At 41.1% G+C, this 17,664-nt stretch overlaps 1 protein-coding gene across 1 annotated transcript in view; it reads right to left on the bottom strand.

Annotated features, from left to right (window-relative positions):
- LOC144497212 (regulator of G-protein signaling 5-like) overlaps positions 1-11,098 on the bottom strand; it is a 46,347-nt gene extending 35,249 nt beyond the window's left edge. Inside the window, exon 1 of the mRNA XM_078218112.1 lies at positions 10,729-11,098. Within this exon, the coding sequence (XP_078074238.1) occupies positions 10,729-10,772 (44 nt within the window). The 5' untranslated portion in view covers positions 10,773-11,098. The remainder of the gene's footprint in view (positions 1-10,728) is intronic.
- Positions 11,099-17,664: the final 6,566 nt, after the last annotated feature.

The raw sequence follows: 17,664 nt of genomic DNA, 5'->3' as shown, positions 1-17,664 counted from the left end.
TCTTTAGAGGTACAGGCAATGCGAGTGGAGAGAGGGATAATGACAGATTAAAGAAGTGTGAATTGTCTCAAGTCAGGACAGTTAGGAGGATTTTGCAAGCCCAGGCCAAATGGTAGGGGTTACATGTAGCGTGACATGAACCCAAGATCCCGGTTGACATCTTTTAAAATGTCACTGTTGGCACGTGGCCTGTATACTAATGGCTGTGCCATCTCCCCAACAGCATGAACAGCAAGATGCAACTGCTCATGGTGCCCGCTGTAATGAGCTGAATATTCAGAACGACCTCTCGGCTGACTTACTCGGCATTGCGTAAGCACACTTCCTAACCATTTTAATATTCCAAATGCTTGAGGGATTCCCTGGAGTATGGGACATGAAAAATGTAACTGGAAAGCAGCAACATGTGTGTGCAGCTGGATCTTTTATGCACATGACAAGCTTGCCAAGATGTTTTAGGCTTGTCTCATGGTTTCTGTTGACTGGCTGTAAAAAAATGATCTGAAAATAGCCCTACTTGAAATTAATTGCATACAAATTACAACCGGGAAATAGGCTGTTTGGCCCAACCAGTTTGTGCTGGAGTTTATTCTGCACTCAAACCCTGGCCTTAATGTTGTGCATCTTTCTTGTTCCCATACCCCCAGGCCCATATCCCCATCTTGTTAACAAGCTCAAAAAGAAACCTAATGGATTGTTAATTGGAGGCAAGTTGGTTCCCATTCATTCACACCCCTGCACTCTGGCTCCCTCCTCAAGCCAACTTTGAAAAAAAGTGATCTGGGTGTGGGGCTACGGAGATGACCACCGAAACCAAGATTTTCAAATTTTGCCCGTACCCAGTCATACCCCACTGAACAATTGAAAATCCATCTCTTGGTCTCTGCTTCAATCACTAACCCCATGTTAAAACAATTCTGCTGCTCTCTGTCCAAAATCTTTTACATTCAATCTTAAACCCGTGTTAGATTCCCCAAACACGAAATAGTCTGGGAGTGAAATTGATGTTACATAACAGTGAACAATAGCAGATCAGCAATCCTTCTACATCCGCCAGATTTTCCCTTCAATTAACAACATCACCATCTCAACCAAAATGTTTTTACTCCCGTTTTATGGAATAAATTGTTAGTGAGTGTAGTGATGCATTAAAAAATACAATGGGACCTGTTCATATTTATTGGGGATTGGAAGATTACAGATCCTGCAATGAGGCAAGAGAGACGTTATATGTTATGTTCATGTCTGGAACATGGATGGTGTGAGCTAGATGAGTTTGCATTTATTTATTGTTTCTATTTATTTTCATTCCAGCGATATACAGCTGTTCTAACCAATGTACACACCCCTAACTAGAAAAATAAAGAACTTTTTGTCAAAGTAAGCATTTATTTCCCCTTGAATTTCAATAGCAGAGAAGATCAGTTTCTGCAGATGAGAAAAACAATGACAGTAGCAATGGAAATCCTTTAAAAATGTTTCCGATTTATTCGTGAGTATTTATTTAATAATGTGATAGATTGAAAAGAATATCAACTGTTTAAATATTTACAACACATGTATGGGAGGACTGAGGAAAAGGTAAATTCAAAAGCAGTAAGAGAAATGTTGCAATTACGTAGAGCAGAGTAACAATTTGGATCAAAGTAAATTGGTTAGGAAGGGAAAGAGAATTTAATAAATGTAGAGGGCATGAGTGATTGTGGTAAAATCAGGGAAAACAACATTCTTCAAGGCATTCCAACTAAATATCCACAATATTCACAGCAAAATAGAAATAAATGGGTTTGCTCTAAAGCCATTTTGGAGATATGGTTGCATAGTGACCAGCAGAGACAGCATATATAATGGAGAATAAGATGTGTTAAACTATTATATTTGGGTGGGATTTTCATTATGGAGATTTTGTAATGAGAGCTGGGAAATTTCCTGACTCTGATCTCGTCACTGCTTGCTCTATTTTCATGGTGGGGAGATGGATATGGTCAGGAGACATGTCTGGAATCTTTAGAGGCAGATAGATGGTGAGGCTATTAGGCTCGAAGGCCCACCTCTGTATATTGGGATGCTGGTTCAGTTGTACTCATGGTTGTCATGCCATCTAGCCTTCAATCCTTGCACCCCCTCCATACATCTTCCATACTTCCTCACATATCCAAAGCTCACTCCAAACCCCTCCCATCTCTCATGCTGCATCATACTCTCCCCATGTCACTTCCATAAATACACATCCAGGATCCACTATGTACAGAACCAATGAGCCACTGGCAAGTCTATGAAATGCTCCTGAAACTAACAACACAAGAAGCTGTGAAAAAAGAATGTTCATCTTTTAAAGTGTCAATCACACATAGGCATTCATAGTACAAATGACCAAAAGCTTTAATCCACTTTGCACCTCTTAATTTTGTATAAACAAACATATGGGCTTTGAAAAAAACTCTGATGAAAGATTTGGTAATCAAGATTCAATTAAATAGATTTCACACTCGGAGCTCAGTCGAGCATTCATAAGCCATCAGACAACTGTATTAACAGAAGCAGCTTCAGCAGACGGTCAGACATCTGTTTTTTTCTGGATGACATTATGAATGCTTGGCTGAGCTCCAAGAATGGCTAATGGAATCAACCATGTAGGCAATGTTGACACAATATGTGAGGGAGTACTAGATCTGTTTGATTAACATCTTTATTACCTCAGTTGGTTGGACGGCCAGTGTGCTAGATTGGTGCTAATTTGATCCCTGTTCCAGCTAGGTTGGATTTGGAATCTGCCTCCTTGTCCTATATGTGGTCAAGGTTGAGTGTCCATTGGACCTGCCTTCAGGCAGGGAACTGGAGAAGAATAATAATGTGATTTTTCTTTGAAGAATTTTTGTTCAATGCCTGTGCATTTATTTCCACATGAATAAGAGGTGTGAACTGGGTTAAGGATTTTGCCATTCATACTATAAATGGTTGTGAGACTGACACATTTACAAGAATGTTTTTCAGAGGGAATATTGAATGGTTATTTTTGGTTTCCAACTTTGAGACCACGGTTTCCCCATAGTTCATGACTCATCTGAGGTTCTGTGAATTGCATCTACTAACAAAATGGGCCTGGCCTCATCAAAACTGTGGGGAAGGTGCTTTGGAATGTCTAGCCTGCAAAGAGGCCAGCAAGGTCAGAAAGGCTGCACACGAGCTCACTCCCACACCCTTCTGGGCTTTCATATCTGTCCGTAAAAAGCAATTTGTAAATAGTGGGGAACCAAGCGTCTAGGTAGAAGCAGGAGCTTAAAGAAATAGTATTGGAGAAATCCAACAAATCCCTTGGACCTAATGGCTGACACCCTAGGATTTTGAAGGAGATGGCTTCAGAGATATTGGCTTTGATCTTCCAGAATTTCCAAGATCCTATAACAATCCCATTGGATTAGAGGATAGGAAACAGAACTATTCTTCATGAAAGAAAGGAGAGAGAAAACAGGGAGCTATGGGTCAGTTGGCCTGACACTGTTAGCAGGAAAAATGCTAGAGTGTATTATTCTGAATGTGGTAGGAGGTCACTTAGAAAATCATAATATGATTGGACAGAGTGAACATGAGCAGGAAAGTGTTCAACAAATCTATGAGAGATTTTTGAGATTATAATGGCTGGGTGGATAATGCAAAATCAGCAAATATACTGCATTTGGATTTTCAAATAGCAAGGTCTACACAAAAGGCTATTACACAAAATTAGGGTGTTATAGTCACATGGATTGGGGATTGGTTGATGGATAGAGGCAGTGAGCAGGAATAAATAGCTCATGTTTGGATTGGGAGGCTGGAACTAGTGGGGTGTCACAAGCATCAGTGTTTGGGTCTCAGCTATTTACAATCAATATTAATGTCTTAGATGAAGGAACCAAGTCTACATTTGCTGAAAATACAAAGCTAGGTGGAAAAGTGAAATGTGAAGAGGATGCAAAAAGCTTGCATAGTGACACAGACAGATCATATGTGTGGGAAAGGATGTGGCAGATGGTGTATAACATGGAAAAGTGTGAAGCCATCCATTTCTTGGTTTGGAAAATAGAAAGTAGCTTACTTTCTAAAAACACAAAATAATGGAAAATGTAGTAATTCTGAGAGATCTGACTGTCCTTGTGTACAAATCACAATAGGTTAATAATTTTGATTTATTGTCACATGTATTAATATGCAGTGAAAAGTATTGTTTCTTGCACACAAAACAGACAAAGCATACCATTCAGAGAAGAAAAGGAGAGAGAGTGCAGAATGTGGTGTTACAGTCATAGCTAGGGTGTGGAGAAAGACCAACTTAATGCAACGTAGGTCCATTCAAAAGTCTGATGGCAACAGAGAAGAAGCTGTTCTTGAGTCGATTGGTATGTGACCTCAGACTGTTGTATATTTTTCCCGACGAAGGTGAAAGATATATCAAGCAATTAGGAAAGCAAATGTTATTTTTGCCTTAATTACAAAGGGATTACAGTATAAGAATAAAGAAGTCTTATTGTACTTATGTAGGGCCATGGAGGAAAAAAGAACATATTTGTCAAAAGGGAGAGCAACAAGTGTTTGTTGGACAGATTCCTGGGATGAGAGACTTGTGCTATTAGGAGAAACTGAGTAGAAAAAGCCAATATTTCTTGGAGTTTAGAATGAGCGGTGATCTCTTTGAAAGATGTAAGATAGTTAAGGAGCTTGACAATTGTTGGGAGGATGATTCACCTAGCTGGAGAGACTAGAACTAGAAATCATTGCCTCAGAATAAGGAAATGGCCATTTAACTGAGGAGGTAGTTCTTCACTCAGAAGGTTGTGGATCTTTGGAATTCTCTACCTTAGAAGAACAGCAAACTTGAAAATGTGTGGATGTTCAATCTTGAACATATTCAAGGCTGACAGCAATAGATTTTGGGAAACTAAGGAAATGGTGGGAAAGTACCTCAGGCAGTAGCGGATCAACCACCTCTTCACAACCCTAACAGTGAGAAGAGAAAGAGGTAAATAAGAAGTGGTGAATGCATAGCCCCATAAGTCACTGAGGGCTTGAAGAGGCAGTGGTGTAGTGGCATTGTCACTGGAATAGTAATCCAGAGACCTAGAGTAATGATCTGGGGGACCTGGGTTCGAATCCGACTACTGCAGATGGTGGAATTTGAATTCAATAAAAAAAATCTAAATTAAAAGTCTAATGATGACCACAAAACCATTGTCAATTGTTGTAAAATTTCATCTGGTTCACTAATGTTATTTAGGGAAGGAAATCTGCTGTCCTTGCATGGTCTGGCCAAAATGTGACTCCAGATCCATAGCAATGACTTAGTAAGCCACTATCATGGGCAACTAGGGATGGGCAATAAATGCTGGCCCAGCCACGGATGCCCACATCCCATGAATTAAATTTTAAAAAGGATCCAGTGTCCTTACATCTCTGAATGTGTGAACCTCAGTGCAGGTTGAAAGAAAATTGATTTCGTGTTCTGGGTATTTCCACAGATACTTTGCCACCGATTGTTGTAATCCCAATTGATGGGATTAGGAAAATGCATTACCTGTGCATGTTAGACATGATGTGGAGATGCCGGCGTTGGACTGGGGTAAACACAGTAAGAGTTTTAACAACACCAGGTTAAAGTCCAACAGGTTTATTTGGTAGCAAATGCCATTAGCTTTCCATTAGATTTCCACTCCATCTGATGAAGGAGCAGCGTTCCGAAAGCTAATGGCATTTGCTACCAAATAAACCTGTTGGACTTTAACCTGGTGTTGTTAAAACTCTTACCATGTTAGACATAGCAGGGAATGAAAAATACCACATTGCATTTAAGCACTCTTTATTTTCTTAAAGAACCACAGATCCTGACCCTACAGGTTTTAACATTTAAGTTAAATTTAGGTGTCTTTTTTAGTTCTGAATTCCATTTGGCTGCTTCACTTCTGTTTTATGTCAGAAAGTTACATTTTCTAATAGTACTGCAGCATGAGTAGAGTACTATAGATCTAACATGAACAGGGGTAGGGGCGGGAGTGGGCAACTGCATGCTACATAGCAGCAATCATAATTTCAGTGACTCACTCCTACATGGTAAATGTCAACATAAACCAAGCTATCACATGGTGTTACTTACCAAATCAGTAAAAAAAACTAGCATTTTATGTGGGAGCCATATAAGAATCGAAAGATGATGGTTAACATTTTTTCTGGTTTTATAATTAATATGTTAGCAGAATGTTAAAGCACTGAAAATGTAGTTGACAACTAGACAATAAGTGATTTATTTTTATACCGCAATACATTACAAAGGGACTACCAGCGCTGTGTTGCTTCAAAGTATAGCTTTGATTGTACACATTTTAAACAAGCAAAAATAAAGCTGACTTTTGTTATGTAATCTTACTACGGCAGTGTCCAGTTGTGTTTGGCAAGTGCAATATTTAGTAAGTTGTAGGAAGTTTTAACATTGAACACCATCACAGCAGAATTAAAATAAACCTCCACAAGTAGACCATCGTCTGGAATGTCAATGTACAAATTACCTAATTGGAAAGTGAACTGAAGCCTGTTACCTTGAGATGTATAAAACCATTGGACATTGAAATGCCAGAGGAGTCATCTGCAATATGATTAGATCACTCATTGTTTATTTGATAGTTGTTATTTTATTTTCCCATTGCGTGCTCAACTTTCCAGGGCAAGTTAACATCGACTATCAGGAGTGCCAAGGGATTTCAGAGCAATCTTTCCTGATCTCAAGTGTCTTCAAAAAAGATAGCAATTCATTGGTTTCCACCCTGGTCCAGGGAATTGAGTTAAATCGCTGCTGTTTTGTTCTTTGAGTTACAAAGTATTTAGAAAAATTATTTAAATGTTTTTTTTAAGAAACGCTATTTTCTATCAAAATGCAAAAATATTTATTAACAAATTACTCAGTCATTTTAGACGCTGGAGAAACACAACTCTACTGATCATTTATTTTACGCAGAATTTTGCTTGAGCAATTAATGTCTTGATTTAAATCAATGATTTCCTTAATTTTATTTTATAGGGTGTGCTGAGAAGTTGCGAAGTCATATCCAGGAAATATGCTAGTTACACAAGAATAAATTTTCCAAACTGAAAAACGTATTAATGTTTTAACTGTATCCTATATAATTATTGTAGTGTCAATGCAATTTATGCATTTGTCAGACCAACGCCAATTATATACATCAAACACTGGTCAAATCACTAATAAATAGAGGAAAGTTGTCAAAGTGCAGGTTATGATAATAAAATTGGAGAATTCTCAGGATTTAATGTATTTGTGAAAAGCCACCAGATTGCTTTGGAAGTGCCATAACTTGGATAGCCAAATGGTGAAGGATAGAATACTGGAGCCTAAAGTGCAATTTTACACCCATCTCACAGTGGGATATCCCAGTCCCACTGAGGTCAATGGACATTTGAACGGCTCACCGCATTTTACAGCCCATCCCTGCCATAATAGGGTCTTAAAAGTCTTTTGAATCATTGGATAGACTAGTGTGGCACAGAAGGCCAGTTGGCCCATCAAGTCTGCACCCGCTCCTTTAAAGAACAATTCAGTCGGTCACGTTCCCACCTCTTTCTCTGTATCCTTGCAGTTTTTTCTTCAAGTATTCATAAAATTCCTTGCTGCCGTTGAGTATGTGTCCACCTATCAGGCAGTGCATTCCAATCCTTACCTTACCCTTCCACTCATTGCATAGAAAAGTTTTTCCTTCCATTTTCTCCAATTCAAATCTGTTCTTTGGTTAAGGACCTTTCAACCATTGGGAATGGTTTTGATTTGTTAACATTATTTGAACCCCTCATAATTTTGATCTTCTCTTGGCCTCCTCTGCTGTAAGAAGAACATTTCCAGCTATAATTGTAAACCCTTATCCTGAACCATTCTAGTCAATCACTCTCCAAAGACTTCACGACCTTATCAAAGTGTGGTGGCCAGAATGGGGCACAATACTTTAGCTAGAACTGGACTCGTGTTTTATATCAGTTTAGCTTAATTTCGCAGCTCTTGTACTCTCTCTATTTCTAAAGCCCCAGAATCCCATTCACTTTATTAGCTGTTTTATTAAATCTGATTTGTGCACAAGCACTCCCAGTTTCTCACACCCCCTTGAAAATTGGACCAATTAGCTTACACTGTCTCTCCTCATGCTTCTTACTAAAATGTATCATCTCACACTTCTCTGCATTGAATTTAAATTTCCCTCATGTCCGTCCATCCTCTCTTGAAGTCTATTGCTATATTCCTTCCTGTTCACTTCCAGATTTCATGCAATCTGCAAATTTTAAAATTGTGTCCTGTAGCTCAAGTCAAGCATGTTAAATACATTAGTGATCCTTGTGCTGAATCCTGGGAAACACCACCGTATACTTCCCAAAAGTCCAATAAACAGCCATTCATCACAACACTGTTGTCCCATCCATTAGCAATTTTGTACCAATGCAGCGTCTATGGCCGGAATGTTACCACTGTTCATGATGGTGAGATTTTCCCATCATGCTACAGTGAATGGAGATTTGACTGGAGGTCAAAATCTCTGACCTCGTTGCAGCGGGAATGTGGCATGAATAGCTGGTAAGATTGCACTCTTTAAATCCTTTATTCCATGGGCTCCGACTTTTCTAGCAAGCCTGTTATGTGGACCTCATCGAATGTCTTTTGAAAGTCCATATACACACCACCAACTATACTGCTCTGTCACCTTAACAAAAAAACTCAAATTAGTCAAATATGATTTGCTCTTATAAATCCATGACAGCTCTACTTGATTAGTCCATACTTAATTTTGTCAATTTTGTCCCAGATCATCATTTGTAAAAGCTTTCCCATCACCAATGTTTAATGGATTGGTCTGTAATCCTTTTTTCCCCCCTTGTCGAAGTAAAGGAAAATGTTGGAATCTTCCAGTTCCATGGTATCGAAGGAGGTTTGGAAAAATGATGGCTAGCACCTCTGGAATTTCTATCCTTACTTCATTCAGCAACCTAGATTGTTTCCCATACAGGATGGATGACTTATCCACTTTAAATGTTGCTAGCCTTTCCAGTACAATAACTTAAGGAATTATACGAGGTGCAGGGCATACAGCCCTCAAGACTGCACCCCCATTCAATAAGATCATGGCTGATCTTTGACCTATTCCCTAAATCCATTGATTTCCTCCAAGATCACAGAAGTTGAATATATTCAATAATAAAGCACCAAAATCCAGAATTCCAAAGATTCACAACCTTTTGAGTGCAGAAATTTGTCCTGATTTCAGTGTTAAATTATCAATCCCTTACCCTGAGAATATGCCCTCTAGTTTTAGACTCAAACCAGGAGAAAAAACCTCGCAGTATTTAGCCCAGCAGATCCCCTCGGAATCTGACAAGTTTCAAAAGCCTTATTTTTCATTCTTTACTATATTTCATATCCACCGCTTCAATGCAATTGACAGCCAATTCAACTCACTAAAGGTGAAGGGAGTCATTTTAACTTTGCCAAAGAGCATAAAATGAGTGATATCAGTTCAGACACCAGTCATACATCTCACCTGGTTTTCCATGCCATTGATCACTTGATACATTTTACAGTATCGTTAAAAGTTAACTTTGTCATGTTCTCTGAATATATGTATCGGATTGATTGGCCTCATATTCCAAATTGCAATGCAGTAGTAAAACATTATACAGAGCGGGGCTGCTAATACGAGATACTATTCTCTCCAAATCCTGCTTTTGGTATGAACTACATTTTCTGCTGCCTCAACCTGTTGTTTGATTTGTTTTTCTTTTAAAGTCCCTGTCAGTGAACTTCACATCACAATATTTTTGTTAAAAATCTACAGTAAAAGTCGAAGTAGCGACATAACTATTGCAGTGTCAAATATATTGATGCACTAAATTGGAACCTAGAGTGATCTAATGTTTTCTGAAGAAAAGGATTGGAAAAAAAAGAGCAATTGCACATGGTAAATAGAAAATGCTCATAATAACATGAGATTTCAGTCACCAGATTCATTCCTTTGTTTCGGGATTGAAAAGGACAACACACTTCTGCAAATCCAGTTCTGCTAAATTAATGTTTCCTAGTTGTCAGCAGAACTTCTTGGCTTTCTTAACATTTATCTTATGTAAACACCCATTTCATCGCACTCTTGATAAAAGAAACAAGCTTAAATAAGATGTGAGTTACATTTTATCAATAATGACTAATTAAACACTTTGCTTGGTTGGATCAACAGTTGGTTGATCAATACTTTCTAGTTACATTAATTGAAAACAAGCTATCCCCTGATCAATTGATTCACTTGCAACACACTCTCGATAGGGCAAGTGATTAGATCCTGTGCATCTTCTCACAACAAATCCATTGAATTTATGCAATAAACTATCACCTGGACTTTTGCATTGAAAGTGCTGAGGCAGTAAATGTGTCAGAATTTGAAAGGTAAGTCACTTGTCACAATCTATTGCTTGGCCTAGTGACAGGTACTTATCCAAAACATAACTTTGATTGTAAGCATGTCATTGTGTGATTTAAGTTTTGGATATTGCTCTGTATAATAAAGTCCAGACTCTAGGTGATGGAAACCTGTTTAAACTGTAAACAAAGGGGTCTCAACAAGCACAGCGCATCATTCACATTCATTCAATGAAATATATGAAAATGAACAAACTTAACACTCAGTCATTAACTTATACCAGGGTTCATTTGCTCACCTTTCGAGGCATGTTGCTGGTAATGCAGCAAGCCCTTTGCACATTTTGGTTGTTTGTCTGCTTTGTTGTCCTTCAGCAAAGTTAAAGTCTCTCTAAACTTGCGCTTCTCCTGCTACTTATAGTAGAACCGTCTAGATTATATATAGGCTTTCCTCCCTTGAGTGACGCTGGTTGGTCAGCCAATTAAATCTTTCAGAAGTTGTTATAGTCCAGTCCAATGACTGCCTCACTCACCAGGATCTGCAGATTACAGCCTCCAGCAGTGCGAATGTTCCCAAAAAAAAACACTCACAGATGCCTTGTAAGATTGCAGTCTTAAGCTGAGTTTTATTCTTCAAAAATCTACATTTCACTTCACATCTCCAGTAGAAATGATGTCAGTTTATAACGGTATTAAATAATGAGTGTTTTCGTGCCAGTAGAAATCAAACTGCTGAAGGAATCTTCAAGCACATAGAAGGCAGGGTAAAAAGCAGACAACTTGTGAAGTGGTAGACACTGATGGCAAAGGAATTTAAAACTTTTAAAGCCACTTGTGATTTTTTCACGGGCAATGCTATCCTCAGAGCAGGTTGTGAGCTGGGGTTTGGGCCAGTGGAGATAAGTAACATGATAAAGGTTCTGAATAGAAACAGAGCCGATTGGAAATGTGCCAGTTGTTCAGCATTAAACAGAGAGAAGAAGCAAAAGCTTTAAGCGCAGCCCTTAAAACAGAATGGAACAACAGCTGTACGGTAACATCTGGAGTTCAGAAGCGCATAGCAAAAAAAGGGGACTTTGTTTTCCAGTGGTTCAGTAGTTATGGGTGATAGAATATGTTTTTTTAATGTTTTTTTGGCAGAGTTGGGGGGTCACGGACTAAGATTCTAGTGTTGCAGCGATGTCGGCTAGGTTGTGGAACAGTTACTTTACACTTTGTTTTAAAAAGTTATTTCCAGCAAAACAAAGTTTTGAAATTTTACACTGATTGTTTATTTTGCTGTAATTCTTTTTGCTACTTAAATATTTCGACATGCAGTTCACCATTCACAAGGAACGTATTCCAATTTGGCTTTCTCCATAACCATAAGAAATGTTAGGGCACAAAAAGAGGCCGTTCAGCCCTTTGTGCCTGTGCCAGCTGAAAATAAAAACTAGGTGCCCATTCTAATCCCACCTTCCAGCTCCCAGTCCGAGGTCTTGCGGGTTGCAGCTCCTCAGGTACAGATACTGGTGCCTTTTTGATAAGTTGAGGGTTTTTACCTCAACCATTAATCCAGTCAGCAAATTCCAGACACTTGCCATCCTCTGGATGAAATATTCTTCCGAATATGCCCTCTAAATCCTTCTACCAAACACCATATATCTGTGCCACCCAGTAATTGACCTCTACACTAAGGGAAAAAACCTTTCCTGTCGACTCAATCTAGGCCCCTCATAGTTTTGTACATCAAGTCACTCCTCAGCCTCCTCTGTTCTAAGGAAAACAACCCGAGACGACCTAATCTTTCCTTGTAGCTGCAATTTTCCAGCCCTGGCATCATTCTTGCAACTCTCCTCTGTAATCCCTCCAGAACAATTATGTCCTTCCCCTAATATGGTGACCAAAACTGTATGCAAATGCTACCTGTGGCCTAACCAGCATTTTATACAGTTCCAGCATTACATCCCTGCTTGTGTATTCTATAACTCGTGCAATAACAGAAAGCATTCCATATGTTTTCTTCCCTCTTATCCACCTGCCCTGCCACCTTTTGGGATGTTCAAATTAGTAGGATCAAATAATGATTAAGTGAAATATGGGAGCAATATAGAATCAACACTAATGTGCCTTTCGCACAAATCAGTCTCATAATAAGTGATAATTTGAGATTTTAAATTATTTTTAATCAGAAATGTTGCATTTACAGAATTAGGTGTTGATCTGTCTTATTTCGTCATTAACTTCTCTCTCGTGACTCCTGTCTCTAAATTGTCAGACTTTATATCTGACATCCTATACCTGATGAGCAGAAATTTCCTACAGTTAAATATTGGGAAGATGGGAAGCATTGGTTTCAATCCCCACTCCAAACTCTGTTCCCTAGTGGCAGATTCTATCCCTCTCCCCTGCATCTGTCTGTGATTTAACCACCTTGTTTGCAGCCTTGGTATCATATTTGAACCCAGGTTGAGCTTCTGACCACTTAATTGTGCCATCACTAAAACCTCTCTAACATTGCCTGATTTTGCCCTGCCTCAGCTGATTGGCTGCTGAAACCCTCATTTATGACTTTGTTACATCTAGACCTGACGGGGATGATTCTCCCGGCCTGCTGCGCTGCTTGAGTAGCACAGCGGGCTGGGAGACATCAGGGGGAGCCATTTTGCGGGTTTCCCGCTGGGCGTCATGGCGTCCATGCATTTCCAGCACTATGTTTTTTTGCATAATCAGCTCCACACTGATTTCCAGCATGGAGCTGATTACAATATGGAAAGTGCTGAGATTGATGCAGGCCAGTAGCCCCACACTGCCGGCCTCCCGATTGCAAGCCCACTGATCCCCAAATCCCCCACGACCTGATCGCTGGCCCTCCCGGATATGTCCAGACGAGCCATGAACCCACCACCCCCAAAACCCCGACCCCCCCCAGCAAGCCGCCACCCCCCTCCCATGCCAAGGCCAGCCCCGATCGCTGGCCTCTCTCCCTCTGTCACTGCCAAATGCAGAGTGGCAGCAGGGCAGGGGTATCTCCTCCCCACAGAGGCACTGCCCCCCTATAGACCCTGCCCCCCTCTGGCCCCACCTCCTTGGCACTGCCCAATGGGCATTGCCACTTTGCCCCTTGGGCAGTGCCAGGGGCCCAGACTAGCACTGCCAGGCTGGCATTGTTGAGGGTGAATTCCCCCCCTTACCCCACCTCCTGGGGAGGGTCTCCATAGCCCCCTTCATTCCAGTGGGGTCGGGCCGCTATCTCCCCACTCATGGGGAACTGTTGTAAACCCCGCTGGAGTGAAACATTCCCGGCGGGGGGGGAGAGATGCTAGCAGGCCCGGAGACTTCAGTCCCGGGCCAGCTAATGAAATGGTCATCAGCATTTAAATAACTTATGCAGCTCCTATTTCTGGAGTTGATCTGCATATTCAGTCCCTTGTTGCTCAGACGTTTGTATCTTTTTCCTGATGGAAGAAGGTGGTTCATGGGGTCCTTGATTATGCTGCCTGTTTTTCCGATTCAGCAGGAAGCATAGACAATAGATGGGAGCCTGGTTTGCCTGATGGACTGGGCTTCATTCACAACCCTATGTAGTTTCTTGCTGTCTTGGTCAGAGCAGGAGCCATACCAAACTGTGATACATCCGGAAAGGATAAATATCCCAGGTTAGGGAGGATGCTCAGTTGGAGCCAGGGAGGAGTGTTGTACAGTTGCACCGTTTATTCTGTCTGACCCTGTTATTGTAAATGCCTATTTACCGTTGGCAATAAATTGTTTGTTCCTTTGAGCCAGAACGAGTCACCCTCTATTTATTACATGGTTGGTCTCCCACTTTCTCTATAGGTTTGAGCTCATCTAAAGCTCTGCTACCCTTGACCTCTCTCACAGCGAGTCCCATTCATTGATCATCACTCTGCTCACTGACCTACACTGGCTTCCACTCAAGTATCATGTTGATTTTAAAATTCTCATCCTTGCTTTCAAATCGCTCCATGACCTGACCTCTCCTGATCTCTGTAATTTCCTCCAACCCCCAAACCCTCTGAGATATCTGTGCTTTTTTGATTCTGGCCTCTTGAGTATTCCCAGTGTCAACATTTCATCATTGCTTGCTGTGCCTTCAGTTGTCTAGGGCAGAATTTTCCATTTTGGAGTCTAAACGCTGTGGTGGGCAGGTTTCATAAGAACATAAGAACATAAGAAATAGGAGCAGGAGTAGGCCATCTAGCCCCTCGAGCCTGCCCCGCCATTCAATAAGATCATGGCTGATCTGAAGTGGATCAGTTCCACTTACCCGCCTGATCCCCAGAACCCCTAATTCCCTTACCGATCAGGAATCCATCTATCCGTGATTTAAACATATTCAACGAGGTAGCCTCCACCACTTCAGTGGGCAGAGAATTCCAGAGATTCACCACCCTCTGAGAGAAGAAGTTCCCGGCACATTTCCCAATGGGAGGTGTGGCGGGAACTTGTGCCCAATTTCACACGCGGCAACTAATTAATTATATATCAGTGAGTAGCTCTCCGAAATACATGGCAGGCCAGAAACCGATTCATTCACCGCATTGCCATCTAATGGAGTCAAAGGTCTGGACGCCATATCTAAATGTCAGTCGAACATGCACACTCTCACTCTCCAGTCCATCAGTGCGGGGGAATTGTTTCGAGCTGATTGTGCCCAAGGAGAAAATTGCACCAGGGTTCAGCAATGACCCCCTTGAGGCCCTCATCCATGGAGTCAGCCAGCACTGGGATGCCCTCTACCCAAGGGAGGCCTACCAGCTGCACCTTGCCAGTCTGGGAAGCAGTTGCAAAGGAGGTCAGCTCATCGGGCACTTGCCTGTGTAACACTATTAAGTGCAGGAAAAGGATGAATGATCTCATCTGCTCCAGCAGGGTAAATCAACCTTCAGCTCACTCCAAGTCAGAAGCTTTTTCCCAGGGTGGAAGAGTCAATTACTAGCGGGCATAGGTTTAAGGTGCGAGGGGCAAGGTTTAAAGGAGATGTACAAGGCAAGTTTTTTATGCTGAGGGTGGTGGGTGCCTGGAACTCGCTGCTGGGGAAGATAGTGGAAGCAGATATGATAGTGACTTTTAAGGGACGTCTTGACAAACACATGAATAGGATGGAAATAGAGGGATATGGTCTAATTCATGGGGGTTTTAATTCATTTGGGCAGCATGGTTGGTGCAGGCTTGGAGGGCCTGTGCTGTAATTTTCTTTGTTCTTTGTTTTGTTTTCAATCTCACACTCTCATAAAAGCATCATACACTCAAAGGGTTATAATGCTCAGAGATCACACACAATATTAGCAGGGGTTACATCAACACAGATTGTCTCACGGACATCTTAACATCACGAGCATTACATCTATCATTTTGTATTATTCATTCATGAGATGTGGGCATTGTTGGCTAGGCCAGAAAATTTTGCCAATCCCTAATTACCCTTGGTGAGCTGCCTCCTTGGACCGCTGCAGTCCATATGTTGTAGGTACACCCACAATGCTGTTAGGGAGGGAGATCCTAATGCTATACAAAGTCCATCTTCAGCCCTTCCAGGGAAGGCTCAGCACATACAACTGGCATGCATGCTTCCTAACCTCTCCTCCATCCCTTCTGATCCATTTGTCTTCAAACAGATCAAGCTTGCCCACAACAAGAGGGAGAGATCCCAGACTGGAGAACAGATGCCCAACATGCAAGAGATCTCCAAATTCGAGGAAGATGCTATTGGTTGGCGGGGAGAACAGCGATCACTCCTGTAGGGAAGGTAAGATTGGCCTCTCCCAGCATGGATGAGCTCTCCTTGAGTTGATTACATCCTGCCATTCTCAGTGACATGCATTGTTGTATTCAGCCTGTTCATGAAGTAAACCTATCTTCTCTCTCACACAGGCAGCAGTAGGTTCAGACAGACCAGCATAAGCAGTATAAATCCCAGACCCCAGGTCACCTCAAAAGAGGACGATAAAGATCCATTTGAAGAACACCCATCAATGTGTTCATCTTCAGCCTCCACCAGCACAGAGAGACAGAGGGGACTCCATCCTCACTCTCAGTTTCTATTAGTCCCTCAAGTCAGGGGACTCACTTCTGCTGTATTGTCTTAAGAGAGAGACACACTGCATACACAACATCTCTCCCTCTTTAACTTCCTTATACAATCTTCAAAATCAATTTACTCCACCAAATTCTAAATAAACATTATACACATAAGTTAGACATTTGTAAATCAGTGTAGCAATTGTTCAATGGAGGGACCTTGAGGCATGCATGGAACATTACACTTCTCCTGAAAGCTTCAACTTTGCACAGATCGAAATATAATCTTGCATGGGATTCTTCCATCCAGGCTTGCTGCTTTCCAAGTTCTGTTTAGATTATGCTCTGGCCAAGGGCTACTTACTTTGCTCTGTAGATGGTGTCACTCTCCAATTCACTGTTGATCCTTTTCTCAGACCTCTTACTCTACAAGCTTGCAGGCACAATCATCACAATACAACATAGTCTTATGTCCTGACAGTCCTTACACATGGTCCTCTATTTCTGTACTTAGGTCATGTGGTAAAGTTACTACTCTTCCTAGTGTTTCTGTTCAGCACTTTTCCATCTGCCATGTTATCTGCCAAAATTCTACCGCCTCGTTTGCCACAGAATTTGAGCAGGCGAGGCACGGACAACGGAAATGTCCATTGACCTCGGGCGGGAGTTTCCGATCTCGCTCAAGCAAGGCCATAAAATCCCGCCCATCATGTTGGTTCTTGTACTTTTCTATTAGTGTGACCATTTCAGCAATCTTGTTCTGGCATGTAATGTCAGTTGCCTTATCTACCTGAATTGCTGCTTTGTCTAGTTCTCTTTAGTACAACTCCTTCAATTGAATAACTGCATTTACCAATCTCTTCCTTCTATCTTCCGTATCAACTAATCTGCTGCTTAGACCTGAGTTGTTCTTTATTCCAATGTTTCTGCTTTTGCAATCTATTTAATTTATCAATTTCTGAGTTCCTTCCAAGGTGAATCCATCATTCCCTTCCAAAAACATTTGATAACGATCTCTCCTTTCTGTGACATTAGTGTACCTTTAAGAATTTTTTTAAAAAATCATGTTCTCTGTAGCTCACAGCCTTAGCTGATGTCATTGTTGCTGGGCTGACTATGATGAGTCCTTTTATTGCTCCTCAAGTGGTTTAAATGTGGGTTGTTTATGTTTACTCTGGGATTGGTTTTATGGCCCTGCATTATTAAGAGGAAGG

Source organism: Mustelus asterias, chromosome 8 (genome assembly GCF_964213995.1).
Source record: "Mustelus asterias chromosome 8, sMusAst1.hap1.1, whole genome shotgun sequence".
NCBI classification, from domain to species: domain Eukaryota; kingdom Metazoa; phylum Chordata; class Chondrichthyes; order Carcharhiniformes; family Triakidae; genus Mustelus; species Mustelus asterias.
The sequence above is the reverse complement of the archived record's forward strand: the minus strand, read 5'-3'. Positions and strand labels throughout refer to the sequence as shown.